General features: G+C 38.4%; 1 protein-coding gene across 1 annotated transcript in view; it reads left to right on the top strand.

The window, feature by feature from the left end:
• Positions 1-13,091, top strand: part of LOC100182400 (obscurin) — a 55,372-nt gene that overhangs the window by 7,484 nt on the left and 34,797 nt on the right. The window contains exons 19-46 of the mRNA XM_026836041.1: positions 152-269; positions 466-673; positions 981-1,110; positions 1,240-1,431; positions 2,048-2,189; positions 2,386-2,529; positions 2,704-2,835; positions 3,015-3,166; positions 3,388-3,505; positions 3,651-3,764; positions 4,045-4,197; positions 4,544-4,685; positions 4,835-4,962; positions 5,229-5,353; positions 5,729-5,876; positions 6,158-6,300; positions 6,567-6,785; positions 7,071-7,213; positions 7,484-7,664; positions 8,114-8,218; positions 8,372-8,518; positions 8,767-8,959; positions 9,013-9,229; positions 9,421-9,663; positions 9,899-10,046; positions 10,145-10,290; positions 10,559-10,736; positions 10,845-13,057. Coding sequence (XP_026691842.1) covers positions 152-269; positions 466-673; positions 981-1,110; positions 1,240-1,431; positions 2,048-2,189; positions 2,386-2,529; positions 2,704-2,835; positions 3,015-3,166; positions 3,388-3,505; positions 3,651-3,764; positions 4,045-4,197; positions 4,544-4,685; positions 4,835-4,962; positions 5,229-5,353; positions 5,729-5,876; positions 6,158-6,300; positions 6,567-6,785; positions 7,071-7,213; positions 7,484-7,664; positions 8,114-8,218; positions 8,372-8,518; positions 8,767-8,959; positions 9,013-9,229; positions 9,421-9,663; positions 9,899-10,046; positions 10,145-10,290; positions 10,559-10,736; positions 10,845-13,057 — 6,422 coding nt within the window. The remainder of the gene's footprint in view (positions 1-151; positions 270-465; positions 674-980; positions 1,111-1,239; positions 1,432-2,047; positions 2,190-2,385; positions 2,530-2,703; positions 2,836-3,014; positions 3,167-3,387; positions 3,506-3,650; positions 3,765-4,044; positions 4,198-4,543; positions 4,686-4,834; positions 4,963-5,228; positions 5,354-5,728; positions 5,877-6,157; positions 6,301-6,566; positions 6,786-7,070; positions 7,214-7,483; positions 7,665-8,113; positions 8,219-8,371; positions 8,519-8,766; positions 8,960-9,012; positions 9,230-9,420; positions 9,664-9,898; positions 10,047-10,144; positions 10,291-10,558; positions 10,737-10,844; positions 13,058-13,091) is intronic.

Genomic DNA, 13,091 nt, shown 5'->3' with positions numbered 1-13,091 from the left:
CATACACATCAGTAAACATTTAAAACCTTGTGGTGAAAATGTAAAAGATTGCTTGCTAATGTTTACAGTTACTTATGGTTTGTGAATGTTTCCACCATGTATGTTATATACGTAGCATGTTAAGCGTTAACCACTACTTCACAACTTCCAGGGTGTTGAATTACACCAGTCACATGATGTCACCATGGACAAACATGGTGAATACCAAACACTACACATGAGGAATATAAAGGGAACGGCATCAGGGAAGATAAGATTCGAAATACCAGGTGGAGATATTGTGCTTTAATATATACAAAATATTTGTATAACATGGGGCCTGAGGTTTAGGCCTGACTTGGCCCGTTACCCCAACACCCAGCATAAACAACTACAGTCCACACGTAACCACTGGTTTGCCATTATGTATTTTGTACAAGAACATATGCATTAAAATAATGTGATTTTTTAACAACATTTTCCCAGGTCAACCCCAAACCCAATGCTCAGCGAAACTCGACGTGATTGGTTGGTTTGAAACTGAGCCATTCCAGAAGATCAGTGAAGCGTTACCTGAAGTCACACCTGTTTGTATTGGTGATGATGTCACAATCACCATTGTTTTGTCATCAGATGGTAATTGTCGGCCATGTTGGACACATTGTGGAAAGAATGTTCCACCAAGAAGCAAGAAGTAAAACACCCATGTTTATTTTATAAATATATTTTCAAAAACACAGGGTGTCGTTTATGCCATATCTCATGTTATTATTATTGTTATTACTTTTATTTAATTAATGCAACATAATCAATATACAAGTACTTAGATTATTCAGGTTGGGTATTATATTTATGTTCAGGATATTATTCAAATAAAGATTTTTTACTCTAGTGGCATTTAATCAATAGGACACCAACAAAATTTTACTTACCAGTAGTTTCTCAACACACTGTTTAATATTAGTAGCAACACTGGTAAGCATGATGTGATGTATCCACAGATACAAAGCCAAGCAATACGGTGATGAACTAAGGTTAACAATACGTGACTTTACCATGGATGATGTGGGTGTTGTACAATGTTGTGTGGATAAACAAAGAACGTCAACTTTGTTACAAGTTGTTGAGAAGGTGAAGTAATATAGTTGGTACCACTTACAAAACTTTTGGATGGTTGTTTTATGTGTAGCTGATAATTTGGACAAGTATTGAACCCGGAACCCGTATCTACTTCTTCCTAAGGACAATATCCAATTACAGGAAGTTACATCACCACATGAAGAAGTGACATCACACCCCCACTTCCTCCCATCCGACACCACCAATGATGTGCGGATGTTGAATGAAGGTGATCATGATGTTGGGATCGAGTGTCATCTATCTGATCCCAATCTTTATGTTCATTGGACCAAAGACGGTCGTCCTATTGATCTTGATCAGCAGAATATTAAGGTTTGTGTAACCCTGGCCTGGATTCGAACCCAGGATCTCTGGTTCTTCATCCCTGGCCTGGATTGGAACCTAGGATCCCTGGTTCTTCATCCCTGGCCTGGATTCGAACCCAGGATTCCTAGTTCTCCAACCCTGGATTCGAACCCAGGATCACTGGTTCTCCAACCCTGGCCTGGATTCAAACCCAGGACACCTGGTTCTTCAACCCTGGCCTGGATTTGAACCCAGGATTCCTAGTTCTCCAACCCTGGCCTGGATTTGAATCCAGGATCTCTGGTTCTCCAACCCTGGACTGGATTTGAACCTAGGATCTCTGGTTCTCCAACCCTGGCCTGGATTCGAACCCAAGAGCCCTGGTTCTCCAACCCTGGCCTGGATTTGAATCCAGGATCTCTGGTTCTCCAACCCTGGACTGGATTTGAACCTAGGATCTCTGGTTCTCCAACCCTGGCCTGGATTCGAACCCAAGAGCCCTGGTTCTCCAACCCTGGCCTGGATTCGAACCCAGGATCCCTGGTTCTCCAACCCTGGCCTAGATTCGAACCCAGGATCCCTGGTTCTCCAACCCTGGCCTAGATTCGAACCCAGGATCCCTGACCCTCCCACCCCGCCCTAGGTTATCGAAGATGGTACAAAGCGAGGATTAACCTTTGATCATGTGACTCCATCAATGAGTGGAAGATATGAATGCATCCTCGGTGATGTTGGATGCGAGGATCAAGATGCGGATCGGGTCATCTTCAATGTTTCTGTCAAAGGTTTAACATTTACGTTATAATGATACAACAGGTCTTTTTTATAATTACCATCTTAAGGTCACACACCTCTTGATTCTTTTGTTTCAAGCAAACCTTCATATTTGTCAATTCTAAACTACACCGGGCGATAATGTTAATTATTATGCTTATGAAAACAAGTGTTCAAAATGAATTCTTTTATTTTGAATATTATTAGAACAACTTCACTTGATCTCATCTCCACTGCCACCTAGTGTTAGTTTATTGGAGGAGGAAAGTTTGAGGTTAAAGGTCAAAGTTGAACCTCTCCACGCTGACCTCCGGTGGTTGAAAGATGGATTGTTGCTGACAGAGGGCGGAGGTGAGAGGGGTTGGGGGAGTAAGCATGTCTGGCTTAGGCCGAGAGGTCGTGGCATTTCTCGAACACATACGGGTTTTCTACATTGCCAACCAAAAAATAAAAAATAACCAATAATATTACAATAAAAAAAATGAATCCTACATTCCATACTTTAACCCATCACTTTCAACTCAGATCCTAGGATTGAAATCTCTACATCCGATGACTTGAGGTCACTCACCATCCATGGTGTGGTTTGTACAGATGCCGGTGTTTATTCATGTGAAACATTGTTTGATTCATCATCAACCGGTGTCAAAATAACAGGTGAGTTGGAATATTATCATTAATATTTATCAAAGTTACCGCATATGTAACTTTGTGGGTGGTTGTTTTTCTTTCTGGCTGATAATTTGGACAACCCATTAATACCCACTGGGTTGGAGCAATTGTTGATAAGTGTCTTGCCCAAGGACAGCCTTGAACTTTTGACCCCTTGTTCACAGAACCCATAGTAACGTTGACAACCAAGTTAAGCAGCGTTGATGTTGTTGTTGACGACACGTGTGGTTTCCAAGTCGAGTTGAATCGCGAACCAAAGATTCCGCCATCTTGGATCCATAATGGGAGCATACTTGCTAATAATAAGGATTGTCAGGTGGGGGATTTTGCAATTAGTTTATATTATATTCTATTCTGCATTAAAATGTCTAAAATGTTGCATGCCATGGGACATGAGATTTAGACCAAAAGTTGGCCTATTTTACCCTAATACCCAGAATGCTACAACCCGTTAGTTAAGTTGGGCACAAGACCAAAGATTCTTATTAATTTGGGACATTAAGTTTGTGCTCACCAAGTTACAAACATTTTCCACAGATAACGTGTGATGGTCGTCACCACAGTGTTACTTTGCGCAATGTATTAACCAGTGATGCCGGAACAATTATCTTTAAATGTGGAACCATTGAGGAGACGGCGTCTATAAATGTGATTGGTAAGCACTAAGCAGTGGTGTAATTAATATTACACCTAAGTAGTTTTTAATTTCTTTGTATAGTTTTAAAAATTCGAACTTTTTATAAATTTGCAAATTATTTTTCCAATACTAATACTCGTTAATTTTAATTCTAATCTTCCAGTTCCACCCGCTCGATTTTCGCGCCAATTATGCGATACATCGGGAACAATAGGGGAAGATACGATGCTGCTTTGTGATGTCACAAACGAAGATGCAACAGTAGAATGGTTCTTTGGTATTAAAGAGTGTTTATGTCTTTGTTGAATAATATATAAATCCTGGTTGTCCTAAATCCTACGGTATTAATCCTAAAGTTTCATGAAAATACAGTTAAACATATGTAGCATTCGGAACTATGGCTTCCGAACTTAACTGAAGGGTTGGGTACTGGAAGCTTTCCCAGTGGGTGGGGTGTATTTGTGGGTTAACTTTAAAACAAGCCAAACTCTAAACTTACTTTAAGATAACCCATTGTGACCATTATTCTTGTCATACTGATAATTATGACATCACAGATGGCAAGCCGATTGTCAACAGTAGCAAACACACGATGGGGAAAGAGGGTTATATCCGGAGATTGCGGATAAACGACATAATGGAGGTAGATGGGGGAAGATATGCGTGTAAGACGGATGCTGATGTTACTAAGTGTAAACTATCTGTCAAAAGTAAGTTACTTATATATATGTATTTTCTCTACACAGGAGTTAGGTGCTTGCATTGTTACCAAAGGTACCGGGTTCAATTCTCGGTACTGATATACTTACGTGTCCTTGGGCATGACATTTAACGGACATTGCTTCACAACCCAGCAATCACTAATGGGTTGTAGCATCATGGGTGTAGGAGCCCAAAAAGTTCTCATGTCAAGATTCCCAATGTTTCTAAAATGAGTGTGTAAAATAATATTTTTTTGGTGTGCTGCAAACAGATTTAGATGATCAGGGGTGATTTAAACATAAGTTTAGGAAACATCTAATTACAATTTAACTTTCCCTCGCATTGTGCTTACAGAACCCAAGTTAACATTGGTTGAAAGCATGTCGGATATCGTAGTTACCGAGGGTGAAACCGCCAAGTTTAAAGTGAAACTTAATCGACCGAACGTTCCTGTTGTTTGGATGAAAAACCTTAAAATATTGAAACCAGGAAACAGGTAAAATGTTTGAAGAAACATCAGGTTGCTTTGTGAATTTACGATATGTGGATAAATAGTAACATTTAGTCATATATATATTGGCCTAAGTTTCTGACGAGGACCTCACCCACTTTGTATAGAATAATCCAACATCATTTAATTCCCAGATGTGAGATAACATCGGATGGTTGTGTTTATGAGATTTCTATTTGGACGAGCGCAACCAACGATAGTGGGGACTTGAAGTTGGTGGTCGATTGTGAGTTGGTCGACCAAGCATCGCTGCATGTTAAAAGTTTGTACAATGTTTCTATTGTCCTTTATTTAAATGCTTCAATACTGTTCCTATTTATATGAGATGTTCTTATTGGTGACTAATGTGTAGATGTTTACATGGGTGAGGTAGGCTAGGGTGCCTTGGAATTTATGTCACAGTTGTCATAACAACGCTTTTCATTATGTGTTAATATGATTTCTATGAATATGTATTTTGTCAAACATAAGGTTACTATCGTTATGTTTATATTATTTTTATGGCACTATATATGATTTCTATTTTAGAACTTCCTGTTCGCTTCTCAAGGAACTTGCGCGACCTAGTGGTCGAAATTAAAGATCAGGTCGAGCTTGTTTGTGAGGTCACAGACGCTTCTGCTGTTGTCATGTGGTATAGAAACGAAACAAAGGTGATTGTGATGTCATAGATTGGATTAATAAGGGGTTGTCTTGTATATGTGTCAATTACCAAAGGTTGTCACATGCGTTGACTATCGGGGTCTTTCTCTTTACTATTATGTGATAATATGGAATTAGTTATGATTATGTAAAGCAAAATTTTATTGAATATTGTGGACACCTCATGCTCGCTGTTGAGTTTATTTCTGTGCAAAGTTTGCTGCACAAGATATGAATGTTAATTTGGACAACCCATCACACTCCGCTGGGTCGGAACAATGCACGTTAAGTGTCTTGCACAAAGATACGCTGCTGATAATTTCAGCAACGTTAGCACTGGGATTTGAACCCGGCAACCATGAGTTTAAATGTATTTTACTTTCCAGATAAACTCATGTGATGATAATTATGAGTTCCATATCGAAGGAGTTGTACGTAGGTTAACCATACCCCGTGTATCCATGCATCATGAAGCTACATATACCTGTATGAGTGAAGATGGAACGAAAACTTCATGTGAATTGTTTGTTAAAAGTAAGTATTGCTTATCTAATACAACCATGAAAAGTGTTTCCATATGGATATCACATGTTTGTACCCAGACCGAACAAAATGTAGTTGTGTACCATACCTTAATACATGATACGGGTATTAGTATCTGTTTCTGCTATTTTTTCTACCAAAGCTTAAAAATGCGCTCATAGAATGTTTGTTTCCAGATTCAGAAAATGCCATCCCACCCAAATGCATGAAAATATGTGTTTTAACCTAAGGGGGAATTCTTTATTTTTAACTGATTCTTACTTGATCTACAGTCCCCCCTGTTTACATCATTGATGGATTATCCGACGTTCGTAAATACATTGGTGACGATGCGATGTTCATTATAATGTTATCCTCATCCGAGGTGGAAGGTGAATGGATGATTGACAGCCAAGTTGTTAAACCAACCCAATCAGTAAGTGCATGTAGACGGTTTTTATTAAATTTCAAAAATATTTTATATCGTACCCAAAGCACTGTTGCCAGGGTTTGCAAGTCTGCCTCTAGTCCAGAAGATAAGGGTTTAAAACTTGTCACTGCCGCCTTCATGGTTGTTTGTCTAATTATAAATATAAGATTTACAATTTAGGAGTATATAATCAAGCACTTATGAGGGTTTTGTCTATAAATAAAATGTGAAAGCTTATGATGTAATCAAAAAATGACATCACTATTTTTCAGATTGAAATAATAATCGAAAATGAAAAGAAGTCGTTACTATTGCGTGACGTGCAGCAATCGTGTGTTGTCACGTATAAAGTTGACAAGAACATTGTGACATCATGTATGTTGAACGTGCGTGAACGACCCGTGGCAATTGAACGGAGGTTATCTGACATGACAGTAAGAGAGGGAAACGATGTAACGTTCCAATGTTTCTTCTCCAAACCTGATGTTCCCGTGAGTTCATTCTATTTATGGCTTTACTTCTACTGTTGCTGTTATTCCCACCAGGCTTATTTTCCGCATGTTAAACAGTTTTGTTTGTAATGTAATTTAGTGTAAAGTGTCTTTACTCAAACTTTTTTTCCAACAACATCCTAACTTGTTTATTTAGAAACTACTCATCATGAGTTACTTATATTGTATCGTGGGTTTAGCAGCACGGCTTTTTCTTCAATTAGATTTTGCTTGACATCTATAATGAGTATCAACTATCCTTACATTGATAACTTTCATCCACAGGCGATATGGTTCGTCGATGATGAAATCGTCGAAACCTCCGATAAGTTCCAAGTCACCAGCGATGGATGCAAACACACATTACGAGTCAGCAACGTTAGGTATTATGACGAAGCTAATTATTCGTGTCGCTACAAAAACAGAAGGTGAGTCGGCATATTTACATTTGATGCTTATTTTGCTAAAGATGTGCTCTGTTACCTGAAGATAGTTTTGACCATGTTGTCGTGTGTTTATCTTTTGGCTTAAGGACAATTCGATAAACCCAGTGGTCCGAGTTTTGCTTACTGCAACTAGGCGGGTACAAAGTTTATGATACAGAACATCCGTGTTATAACCTATAGCATTTTCCTTTCACGCGAAGATGAAAACAGGAGTATTGTCCTCTATTAATCAATGTTAATTGATTGTCACAGGACATCATCCGACCTCACTGTTATCGAACCTCGATTCGAGATCATCCTTCCCCTCCATGATACCCAGTGTTTCGAGGGCAACACCTTAATGTTGGAGTGTACCGTGTCACTTCCTGTCGTCGTGGTCACATGGTTAAAAGATGGCTTCTCATTGGTCAATGCATCATCTGATGTTATTCAGGTGAAAGTGTCTTGTTACTGGGGATCTTGGGTTCAAAGCTCACTGTTGGTTGTGTTAAGTCAGTAGTTAAGCACATGTTTAAAAGGAATGACCAACAAGGTCAGACAGGAGGCAAGACAGAAAAAGGAAGAAGGCAAAATCACTGAGGCAGAACATAATGCACATGATTGGTGAGGGGCACCACACAAACAACTTAGATACAATAGGAACTAAAACAATTATAACTTAACAGGTTGTATTTGTGAAAATGCATTTGAATAACATACAACCCTAAATGGGTCCATAGCAGGTCTTGCCTTAGTACCCCCATATAGATAATACTGGTTGTGTTGAATTCCTGCCTACATACTTGGTCTCCTGATGTTTCTCATTATATAACTTTACCCATTTATAGACTAACAACATGGTTTATCAAAGAAATTCCAAACCAACAACATTGTTTATTACAGGATGAAGATGAAGTGAGATACAGATTAACATTGGATGGAGCAACATCCTCCATGAGTGGAAGATATTCACTCACATATATGGACAAGACATTATCATCAGCTGAGGTGGGTTATGTTTATATACACACGTTTATTGTTTGGTAAGTGCTATTGTGTGTCAAGTATTTCGTGAACTATTTATTAAGGGTGTGATACGAACATTGTTACCACTTTCTCATTTATTTTCATAATTGTTTTAAAAATCCAAATATTTTCCAGGTTTTGGTGAAACCACTTCCAGTAGATGTCACTAAAGAGTTGGATGACATCACAGTCTACGACACTGATGATGTCATACTGATGACATGTCAGTTTTCAAGAATAGTTGATGATGTCATTTGGAAACGAGATTTTAACGAGATCAAGGTGAAATTTAACATAAGTCATAAATGGCTGTGCTTTTCTCGAGGCTATTGTGTGTGTATGTGTCCTTGGGCAAGACACTTAATGGAAATTGCTTCAACCCAGTGGTCACTAATGGGTTGTATAGATTGTCAGCCCTACAAAAAAAACAATCACCCACAAAGTTACATAAACCTGTGTTATAACAACTGTCGTTGCCCTTGCACGCGGTGATAAATAAGTTACATTCAAATAAACCACTTTGTGTTTAGTCATGTGATCGTTATTCAATGGGGCGTGACGAGCGTTCCCATTGGTTGAAAGTAATTCAACCGTCAACCAATGACAGCGGAGTATATTCATGTCTTGTGCCGAAGTTGTGTGAAACAAAGTGCGTTCTGCGCGTAGTTAGGTGGAAGCTTGATGTGGTCTCAGCGATCCCAGATGTTAAGTCTGTTGTGGAAGGTATGAGGTTTATATAGCGTAAATAACTTGGTTTTATAACATATTGAATGCAGGGAAATATCTTCATCTGCCGTGTGTGATGTCATCAAACGTCAACTCTGATGATGTCACATGGTATATTGATGATGTCATCATCGATGACATCACAGCAAACAAGCATGACATCACCATCATTACATCACAATCATCCACATCATTAGACATGATTAGCGTGAATAGAAGTTGGGACGGGAGGATTATTTCAATGAAATGTAGGAACGTAAGCATGAGGTAAGTGGTTCATGTTTAACAAACTTATGCGAGTCTGCTATTTTGTAAATCTTGTAGAGCTCAACCTGTTAAAGTACCTTAGGGTAATGTCAAGACACTAGCACACGTATAGCATACCGTCATAATAGTGTCATTATATATTTGGGTGATGACAATTATTATCAAATAACAATATTTATTATAATCGTTAGTTGCAAGATATCGGTGCTGAACACCCCTGACCCACCACCCCGCGCTAAAATGGTTGATTCCGAACAATTTGTAACACTGAAGTGGGCAAAACCATTGAACAATGACGGGGTTGTCGGTTACTCGGTTCAATCTCGAACTGAAGATCAGTGGAGTGATGTCATATTTGAGATGATGTCATCAAGTGATGATGACACATGCGTTGCCAAAGTAATCCAACAACTCCCAATTGGAACAGCTCATATGTGAGTTATTTGTGTTGATTATGTTACATCACTTGTAGCTGTGGCACAAGTGGTAAGACAGAGGTTTCATAATGCTACTAATGTGCGTATCTTGTTGTCTTTGTGAAAAACACTGACAGTTGCTTCAACCCAGTGGTCACTAATAGATTGTCAGTTTATATAAACACACTCACCCATAAAGTTACATACGTTGTACCTCATAAGTTCGTTCACTTCACATTATCATTATCAACAGGTTCCGTGTGGCCGCCATCAACGAGCATGGTGTGGGTGAATACTTCAATATCAACGGGGTCTTTACCCCACAACCTCAACTCCACTTCAACACTGAACTACAAAACCTTCGTATAATGGAGGGTGGGGTGGTTGAATTATGGTATGAGGTGAGGTCATAGTTGTCTCTGTGATGTCATCATTGTTTATTATGGTGTCGTCATCTTTAATGATGATATATTTGTTTATTCTAATGTCATGATTTCAGCTGTCTCGTGATTCTTGCTTCGAAGCTAAGTGGACGAGAGATGATGACATCATAGAAGAAGACAATCGAACCTCATTTTACTCCTATGATGTAACAAGGGAGCTTTTTATAGAACAATCAACTTGTAATGACAGTGGAATATACAAGTGTGTTGTTCAAAACTTTTTCTATAGTGCAACCAAGTTTATCACTGCTATATTTAATCTTTATGCATATCTGTTTAACCAATTATGAGTTTAACTTGGGTCTAATTAAACATAAACGGTTCGTTGTTTCTCTATGGAGTTATTTTCCAACTGTAGCGACCACGCTTTGTTTATCCAACTATTGTAAATATTTTGTTACCTGTAGGGCTGTTTTAACAACTGGCCCGTAATCTGTATTTTATTTCCTAACAATCTTTTGACCACACAGATGTGAAATTGGAGATGTTTCCACCTCATGCAGAGTGTTCGTTCAACCAGAACCGATCAGATTCATTCGTGACTTGAGTGTTATATATCGACGTAATGATGATGTCATAATCACGTGTATGGTGTCACGGGAGTGTATTGAAGTCACTTGGAAGAAAGATGGGGATGTCCTGGAACAGGTGCATTGTTAATAACAATAAATTATTATGATATGCATTTTATTAATGAATGTGTCTGAATATTGTCCTGAACAAAACCTATTTGTCTAAATCTAGAACTGTTTCCAGGATTCCAAGGTTTGTTTCCGTTCGGAAGGCCAAGAAAAATCTCTATTTATCTCCGATTGTGACGAAACGAACGCTGGAATGTATTCGTGCCATGTCACTTGTGATGTCATGGGTGACGTCATCAGCACATTCGCTGAGGTCGATATTATAAAGAAAAGTAGTTCCGAAAGTGGGGGATCCCCTGATTCGAGAACAAAACTATCCCCCATCATAGAAATGTCAAGCGAAACCAGTGTTTCAAGCTCTTCAAAGTTATCAATAAATGATGATAATATTAATGGCAACACTGCAGGGGAAAGTGGAATGTTTAAACAAAGTTTGATGGAAAGTGAACGTCAAGAACAAGAAGTGTATAGTGAAGAAGAACAACAACACGGACAACGACAACAAGACATTTATGAAGAACAACAACAAGTTAAAGTTGATGGTGATCTTGTCAGTCATCTTCGTGAAGTTCATTCAAAGAATCCATCCCCGCTTCCAACTTCATCTCATCAAGAAGGTAAAGATTTGATGGAAAAAATTGATGAGGTTCATGTTGATGATGAAACTCATCAAGATGTGGAAAGCTTTGTGAGGAGATGCTCTTCAGAGCCTTTGAATGAAAATGTTAAAATATATCAGGAAATTTGGGATCAACATGTTGATGAGGAAAGAGAAGAGAAACTGCAACAGGTTTATATTGAAAAACAACAACAAGAAGCTGATGGTGATCTTGTCAGTCATCTTCGTGAAGTTCATTCAAGGAATCCATCCCCACTTTCAACTTCATTTGGAGAAGAGTTTGCTGTAAATATTTCATTACAAAGTGAACAACTTTATAAAGAAGAACAGGATGTAGGCACAAACATTGAAGAAGTGCATTATGATGATGATCTCAGTAAAGATGTTGTTGATAATGAAGTATGTGGTATATTAGGTGAAACTTTATTGAAAGATATAACAAGTGATGCAGGTGACGCAGGTGATCTCGTCAGTCATCTTCGTGAGGTTCATTCAAGGAATCCATCCCCGCTCCCATTTTCATCTTATCAAGATGCTAAAGATCATCAATTCAAGGTTGATGAAGATACATGGACAGGGAAGGATCAACAAGATAATGATGAAAAGCAAGAACAAGGTCAACTAGAAGTTTATGATGAAGAACAACAGCAATGGGAAGCCGATAATGATGTCTTGGATGTATCAGTTGAAACTTCGTTGAAAGATACAGCAAGTGATGCATGTGATCTTGTCAGTCATCTTCGTGAGGTTCATTCAAGGAATCCATCCCCGCTTCCAACTTCATCTCATCAAGATGCTAAAGATTTGATGGATGAAGTTGATGATGAAACTCATCAAGATGTGGAAAGCTTCGTGAGGAGAGGCATTTCTAAATCTTTGGATGAAAATATCAAAACATATGAGAAAATTTGGGATCAACACGTTAGTGGAGATGAACAAGACGAGGTTGATGTTGATCTTGTCAGTCACCTTCGTGAGGTTCATTCAAGGAATCCATCCCCGCTCCCATTTTCATCTCATCAAGATGTTAAAGACCATCAGTTCAAGGTTGATGAACATTATGTGGAAAGGGGCTCCAAAGACTCAAGGAATGAAGAATCTCTAGTGAGTTTTTTATCTCAAAGTGAACATCTTAATAATGAAGAACTGAATGTTACAAACATGATTGATGATGATGAAGAACTCACTGAAGATAATGAACATTTTGTTGAACTAACTTTAGATGAAACTTTGTTAAAAGATACAGCAAGTGATGCGTGTGATCTTGTCAGTCATCTTCGTGAAGTTCATTCAAGGAATCCATCCCCGCTTCTAACTTCATCTCATCAAGATGCTAAAGATCTGATGGAAGAAGTTGATGAGGTTCATGTTGATGATGAAACTCATCAAGATGTGGAAAGCTTTGTGAGGAGATGCTCTTCTTCAAAGTCTTTGGATGAAAATATCAAAACTTATGAGAAAATTTGGGATCAACATGTTGGTGAGGAAAGAAAAGAGAAACCGCAACAGGTTTATATCGAAAAACAACAACAAGAAGCTGATAGTGATCTCGTCAGTCATCTTCGTGAGGTTCATTCAAGGAATCCATCCCCGCTTCCATTATCATTTCATCAAGATGCTAAAGATCATGGGACCTGTGAAGATCAACAAGTTGAAATGGAAACAAATCAACAAAAGATAGTTTCATTCATTGAAGAAAGTACAAAAGGGTTAGTTACTTTTTTTATTATCAAAATATTGGAA

Source organism: Ciona intestinalis, chromosome 9 (genome assembly GCF_000224145.3).
Source record: "Ciona intestinalis chromosome 9, KH, whole genome shotgun sequence".
NCBI classification, from domain to species: domain Eukaryota; kingdom Metazoa; phylum Chordata; class Ascidiacea; order Phlebobranchia; family Cionidae; genus Ciona; species Ciona intestinalis.
This window is presented reverse-complemented; position numbering and strand designations above follow the sequence as displayed.